This window comes from Triticum dicoccoides, chromosome 1B (assembly GCF_002162155.2).
Source record: "Triticum dicoccoides isolate Atlit2015 ecotype Zavitan chromosome 1B, WEW_v2.0, whole genome shotgun sequence".
In the NCBI taxonomy this organism is placed as follows: Eukaryota; Viridiplantae; Streptophyta; class Magnoliopsida; order Poales; family Poaceae; genus Triticum; species Triticum dicoccoides.
The window spans coordinates 685,133,902-685,141,365 of NC_041381.1; the positions used below are offsets into that span (position 1 = coordinate 685,133,902).

Genomic DNA, 7,464 nt, shown 5'->3' on the forward strand with positions numbered 1-7,464 from the left:
ATCTGCTACCATTTTTTTAAAAATAAAAAAAAGTTGTGAAAAGAGAACAATTTTTAAAACAAATGAGCATTTTCTGTAATCTCTAATATCGTTTGGAAAATGCGAACATTTGTTTAACAGTAGAACTTTTTTTTTGAAAACATGAACAATTTTTAAACCATGAATTATTTTTAAAAACATTAATGTTTTTTTAAATCAGAACTTTTTTAGGGAGAGAGAATATGTTTGAAATTGTGGACATTTTGAATCATATTTTGAAAATGTGAATAGTTTTCGAATATGTAAATTTTTAAGAATATCTTATAAAAAATGGTCAAATTTTGAATATTTCTTATTTTTGAAAAATATATCAAAAAAGGGAACTATAAAAACCAATAAAAATAGAAACAAAAAATGAAAAACAATAAACTGATAAAAATCCCTTGATGAAATAGAAAAATAAATAAGTCAAACTGAAACATTCTACAAGGTTCCTCAAATGGACACGACTATTCTACACCCGGGCTCAGGGTGTGAACAATAAAATAATTTTAAATAGTAAAAAAATAAAAAATATTTAATTGTTTGCTGCAAGATGTTCATGTGCATATTTGGTGGAGTTTGGGCATTCGATGATCTTCATGGCAAAAAAGACAATTTTCGGGTGCTTGAAAAACTTTTGAAAGCAACATTGTTCACACCTAATTTTGTCTTTTTTGCCACAAGCTCCTCGAATTTACAAACATCCTGAAATTTTGCATGAACATCACGCATATGAGCATCTAGCATTACACAAAACTCAGTTTTCCTTTGAATTTTTCTGCTATTTGTTTTTATTTTACTGTTCACCGGGTCCGGGTGTAGATGAACCCAAGAGCGAATTGAATTATCGTCCTAAAACTAGCAAAAACAAAAGAGGAAACCTTCTCAAAACCGATAACCCCCATACGGTACCTAGTTGGGCCAGCCCAGTCGTTCACTAAGTATCGTCGCTGTGTGCGTTACCTCGATAGTTAGATGCAGAGATAGTAATACATGAAACTAGATGATGCCTCGTGCATTGCTACAGAAATCAGTCGCAATATATTTTGAAATTTGATTGTAAAACAAAGAATACATATTTTATATAGTATTTGATTATTTTATAGTTCAAAATAATTATTGATATAAGTGGCATAATATAATGAAAAAATAAATTGAATGCATGTTGAGTGGACCTTTGATGAGGTGGGATGTTTGCATGGGAACAAGTAATAATGAATTTCTTTTCACATGCATCTTGTGGTGGGCCTTTGATGATGGGCATGTGTACATGTGTTAAGATAATAGAAGTAGTGAGGATCAACTTTTTTTTCTTCTGAGTAACTGTAGTGAGGATCAACTTTGTAGGTATATAGGATTACAAATAAGGTGGGCTGGTTTAATGGGAGTTGCTCCTTCCGGGCCTTGCGCCCCAGAAGGCCCATACCTAACCCCGTCCACGCCGCCGAGTGATCACGAGTTCACGACTAGTACGATGGCCAGTGTCGCCTTTCCCTAAAAAAAAAAAGACGGCCATTGTCGCCGGCCAGGTTCCCTCCCGGCGGCGGCGCGGCCGCCTGACTCCTCCCTGGCCTCCGTCGTTTTTGAGCGCGGACGCAAGCCGAGGCGGCTCCGGCGAACCGAGCGCAGCCGCCCCATTCCACGCGGTGGGTTATCTTCTCCCTCCCTCTCTCTCGGCCTTCAGACGGCGGCGCCGCAAACCCCACCTTCTCCCGGCTCGCTCTCCGGCCCAGAGCACGGCACCTAACTCACTTGGATTCTTCACTGGCTCACCGTCATCTGTTGTTCGCAGGGTCGGTCCGGTCTCCGGTGGCTCAGCCCTGCACTGCCTCGCAGCCTCGCTCACCACGTTGGGTGTCTGCTGTTCTGCCCACCGATGCCATGTAAAATCCTTTTTCTTCAGCACAAGTCTCTCCGGATTTGTCTGAATTCAGTTCAAGGCATTTCAATCTGACGAGTTTTGCTCTGAAGACTGATGCAGACATTTCAACTGCAACAGATTGCCAAATTGGAAGTAACAAAAACTAGGTAGTATCTCATTACTGTGGTTCGCTTTTTACACACTGCCCGGTTACAGAATTTCAGCCGAACAAACAAACATGGACAAAAAATCTGGTATGCTTATAGTATGATGATCTGAACCTGTAGACTTGACATATACAACTTGATTAAGACAACACTGGAATTTACACTTCTCTTTTGTACAGTTTAGCTAGCCAACTACTTATAAATTAACCTGACCGGAGCGCGCAATCCTGAAGACTCCGCACTATGTGTCGGATGCCGGCGGAGCGGGCGCCTGCGTGCTGCTCATCTTGCTTCTCAGCTCCTCGAAGACTTTCATGCTGTCCGCGTCGAAGCCTCCGGCAAACTAAGCAATGGCGAACGGTAAGTTCTTGATTTGAAATGTCTCCGGTTTACCTGTAATTATATACTCATACTGTGGAAATGTAAGTTTGGATAGTTATTTATACCTGATGAACTCGGAAGGCGAATCTGACGCCCTGGAGGAGCAGGAACTCCCTGTTGGGCTCTTTCTCAGTGCCCTGCAACGCGTCGAGCTCCGAGGTGACCCTCTCCATGTACTTCTTTGCCAGCTGAACAGACGCCAGTTTGATCTGCAACCAAGGTATGAAGTTAAACTTTGATTCAAATCTTATTTCATGTTCTGACTCAAAAGTTATATCTTTATAAAGAATTGTATGCTCTTTCAAATAAGTAAGGCTGCCAACATATGCACCTTGCCAACTTTTCCTGAATCAGATAGCCAATCGACTGGTATTCCATACTCCTTGTACCGTGCGGTGGTCATGTCTCTTGTACGAAGAAGTGCGTAAACACTCTGCTCCACTCTGCCAGAAGTATGACATTAGTTTGTTCACTGAAATTATGATTCTTAGGGTAAACATCTTGGAATTCACAAAAAATGCCAATTATTTTCTGAACAGTTATTACCGACTTACTCTGAAGAACTATGCTATTTTGTGAACATACTAGTTCAGAGAAGCCACTTACTTCTCAAGCAACGAATACATCCTCTTGAGAGCTTCTTCACATGGAAGTTTTGGATCGTCGACGAAGGATGTGGCCTTATTCTCTAGTTTCACCAGGTCCTGATACTCAAAGGCGGACTCTCTTAATGCATCAGTTTTGCTCTCTGGCCAATCGAAGTGCTTTAGCACTGCTCTCTCATCAACCTAAAAAAAAGTTTAATTGATCCTTTTAGTAGTAGATCATGTGCAGCCTAAGTACAATATCTAACATGGATAAATTAATGGGGTCTTACCAAGAATGACAACTCCTCATCCAGCCAATGTACAAATGCAACAACATCATCGATATTGGCGAATCTTGCTGCCCGGACCTCGCTCGCTAGGGACTCGACAAATTCTCCTTGTGTCTCCACATCAGCTTTGACCTGAAACATTCCATGTTTTTCACAATATTCGTCATAATGAGCTGATTATATTGAAGTTATACCTACTGACTACAATGAGCTGCACTAATGATGACGACATGGATTTGGCAGGATTTTTATGCGCGGTGGGCCATCCGAAGATACTTACAGCTAATAGGAATGTTGATCTGTTCTCAATCTCTCCAATCATGTTGCTTCTGTTATCAGAAACATTCGATGATTTTGATCCCAAAGAGGTGGTGTCCTTCTTGGCTTCACGTTTCATGAGACTCTGATAGAACTCCACGACCTCCGGAGCACGGTGCACCTTGTCGCCACCAGCAAGGCTCTTGGATAGAGAACCGGGAGGCGGCGGTGGCGGCGGAGGGCCACCGGGTCTCCCTGGAGGTGGTGGGGGAGGAGGTGCACCTGGTGGGCGTGGCGGCATCGGTGGTCCACCGCTCACAGTACTGGTAGCTCCTGAAGCAGCGGCGGCCGATGCCGTGGGTGGTGGACGGGGGACTCTTGGAGCTCTCTTCTCAATTTGGGCAAGCTTCAACTGGGTGACAGCCAGGGGGTTGTTCGGGACATCACTAGATTGCTCACCAGGTTCAGAATTAACTGTGGGGGCCTTCTTCTCCTTTATTTGAGCGAGTTTTGGGGGGAGTGCAGCTCTCGGGGAGGGAACCAGAACTGAACTGTAGCCACCACCAAACCTCTGTGCTCTGGCTTGCTCGGCCTTCTCTTTGATCGCCTTCTCCCGTTCCGTCGCAAGCTTATGCCGGTCTTTGTAAGCGGGGTACTTCTCATCAGCGAAGCCTTCGACATTCTTCGACATCAGCTGGAATGAAGATGCAACATTTGCATCATCTGCATCACCGGATTCTTGGTCCCTTTTTCCAAACGTTGTGATGGACATGCCATCTCCTGCATTTCTGATCATGAGAGACTCCAGGGGCCCCTTTGGTTTCTGGCTCCTCTTCGGAGAGCTGCTGGTCAGGGACCGCGACGACGGGGATGACAGATAGCTGCCGTCGTCCTTGCTCCTTCCCCACTTCTTGAGTTTCTGCATCAGGTTCGGCCTCTTGCTTAGGAAGCTGTATCTGCTGGAAGAGCTGTCGATCGAGGCGGTGTCGAAGTCTTCGCTTCTGGGGGAAGAAGGTGCGGAGGAAACGCTGTCAAGGTCGGTATCGCCCTGGCCTCGTTCGGACCCGAATTCGAGCATCATCTGTTTGGCCCTCTCCTGCGACTTTGGGCTGAGCTTCGTGCTGAGGTCGCGGGCAGAGATTTTGCCTGATGGCGTCTGGTAGTTGCGGAGCTCGAATCGCAGACAGGCGTTGACCCAGCGCAGGTACACCAGCTCTTCCACTTCACTGAATCTGTTCATCTGTAGGCCTTCCACTTGCTTTGTCAGGTCCTCGTTTGTGTGCCTGAGGTTGTTGATCTCCTCTCTTGCATGGGCAACTACATCACTCTGCATGATGATGATATGTCATATGTACATTATTGGAGAAGTATGTCATGAAAAAGTATTTGGCTAAAACTTAATTACTATGTACTGCCATTCTTCGTTTGTAGAACTTCAGGAATTGTGATGTGGGTCTGAAATACTAACTCTCAATAAAGAAAAGCACCTCAGCTGACTGCTAGTTCTACTGAACAGGGAAGAAAATTGCATTTACCCCGATACTAGAAAAATGTTCAATTTCTTGCCCAGATAACAATGTCATGGTAAAAATCATGCTGTCATGTTTAATAGTAAAGTCAAAACTTGCGGTCCTTCTCATGAATCTTACTGATTTGTTTGTTTGTTTTTGTAGGACAAAAGCAATATAAAGGAGAGTGCATATCATTAGGTCCTACCTTTTACAAGTGAAAACAAAAGCAAAATCCTAATTTTGAACTAGAGACAAACTAAGAGGATAGGCCTGTACACTACACGGATAGAGACAAATCCAACAAACGTAGCAGAACCACTGCTAGCCTGCCACAGAAACTTGGACCGTCTAGGACCATGCAAATGATTAGGCTAGAAAAAAAAAACTGCTGCTGAATATTCTTGTGTCATGTACTAAAATGCAAAAGCCTTTACAAACTTTGCAGAGTAACAGTAACAGAAGCAGAGTAGTGCTATACCTCTGTTATTTTTCCCTGTGCTGCATCCAGCTTCACCATGAGGTCCCTCTTCTCGTACAGCAGCTCCTTGTTCTTCCTCCTCAGCTCAAGCACCTCCACCTCCAGGTTCTTGAGCTTCTTGAGCTTCTGCTCGATCTCGGCGTCCTTCTTGGCCACCTCCTCCTCCTTGGCCCTGAGCCCCATCACCTGTTGCTTGAGCAGCATCAGCTGGCCCTTGGTCTGGTTGGCCTCCATCTGTATCTGCCGCTGCAGCTCCTTGATCCTGCTCCTGGACGCGTCGAGCTCCTTCTTGGCGGCCGCGCCGCGGGCCACGTCCTCCTGCAGCTTCTTCCTCTCCGCCTGCAGCGAGCTGATGGTGAGGTTGAGCATGTCGACCTCCACCGTCTTGATCTTGAGCTGCTTCTGCAGCTCGGTGACGTCGGTCTCCTGCTCCTTGAGGCCGTAGTACTCGAGCAGCTCGCCCTCCAGCTTCACCTCCCGCTCCTCCAGCTCCCTCACCAGGCCGCGCAGCCGCTCCATCTCGGCGGCGTTGCTGGCCATGTGCGCGTTGTACCGGGACCGCTCGAACCTGTCGCCCGGTATCGGGATGTCGACCTCCCCGCCCAGGAGGCTCTCGATCTCCGAGAACATGTCGTCCTCATCGTCGTCGTCCACCGACGGGGCCGAGTTGATTATGCCGCTGATCGTCTTAACCTCTTCCTCCTCGTCTTCTTTCTCCCCCTGAAATAATCAACAGTTGGGCAGGCAGAAGGATGAGCAACACGCACAACCAACAGTTCTTTGCTTTAAACTGCGTCGTGGGCAGTGGATGCGTGTACATACATGTCCAGTATGCCGAGCCTTCTCCTTCCCCTTGCCTGCTTGGCCATTGTCTGAAAGAGGTGAGGCATAAGCTTGAAATTCAGATAAACAGAAGGAATCATTGATGGAGTGGAGAAGTAGAGGAGTACCTTTCTTAGGCCCCTTGCCTCGCTTAAGAGTGAACGCGGCGAAGGTTGCTAATACCACGAATCCGAGTCTCACAAGCATGACTCCGTGCACTCATCACTGTCCGTTCCGGCCTCGACCGGCGGGAGGAGGGCAGGGGCGGGCAGCTGATCCGGCTCTGCTCATCAGAGAGCAGCTGCAAAAGCGGAGCTGGGAGGAGGAAGGAGCACGTGTGAATGGCCGTGGCCGGGGGTGCTAGCTAAACCCCGCTCATATCTTTAGCCCGCAGGAGCGGGCGAAGGAACACCACTGGAGGAACATGTGGATTGGGTTGCCTATCTATGTTTATCCCTCGGGAAAGACAGGCTCGTGTAGCACAGGAGGTCTCTTTTCTTTTCTCTTCTGCTGCGTGTGTCCAATAGTGTGGTACCTGACAATTTTTTGATATGCTGATGGTACCAGGAGGTGGTGGCTGACAAAAAATTTCATATGCTGATGACACACGAAACTGCGGAAGGCTTTGTGGCTTTGGAAGAGAGTGGTAGGCCGTTGTTTGCTGTGCACGGAAATGGGTGGTTGCTGGTGTGTCCGGGTGAGGGTGAAGCGGGGGGTTGTGGTCTGGGTGATGGTGATATATCTGGATAGGGGAGACGCGGTGGGTTATGATGATGATGAGGCTCACAGGATGGAGCATGGCAGTGGACAGTGGTAGTACCCTCCCCCTCTGGCCTCTAATCTCAAGTGATTTTTTTATATAAAGCAATACTAGCAGGGAATCCCCCCTGTTTTTTTAATCCCTACGAGTGATTTTGTATCTAATCTGAATTCTACTAGCGTAGAAAAAAGCGACCGATTTTACCTAAGGTGTATTTCAGAATCTCAGCTGGCACTTGTCAGAAACTCTGTCTTTTTGGTCTTTGTTGGAAAGTCCTATGAATCAGGAAACTTGCCTGTAATGTACTTGAAGATACTCATACTTCTTT

The 7,464-nt window shown here is 46.4% G+C and overlaps 1 protein-coding gene across 2 annotated transcripts; it reads right to left on the minus strand.

Annotated features, from left to right (window-relative positions):
- Positions 1-2,034: 2,034 nt before the first annotated feature.
- Positions 2,035-6,816, minus strand: LOC119349669 (protein CHUP1, chloroplastic-like). 2 transcript variants are annotated; one of them, XM_037617753.1, is made up of 9 exons: positions 6,505-6,816; positions 6,377-6,411; positions 5,555-6,274; positions 3,588-4,892; positions 3,308-3,439; positions 3,037-3,218; positions 2,762-2,873; positions 2,496-2,639; positions 2,035-2,392 (listed from the first exon to the last, which is right to left on the minus strand). In XM_037617753.1, the coding sequence occupies exons 1-9, from the start codon at positions 6,581-6,583 to the stop codon at positions 2,291-2,293; spliced, it is 2,811 nt and encodes a 936-aa protein (XP_037473650.1). In that variant the 5' UTR covers positions 6,584-6,816; the 3' UTR covers positions 2,035-2,290. The 2 variants fall into 2 exon arrangements, with proteins under 2 accessions (XP_037473650.1, XP_037473649.1); XM_037617752.1 differs by having other exon boundaries at positions 6,377-6,426; positions 6,505-6,815.
- Positions 6,817-7,464: the final 648 nt, after the last annotated feature.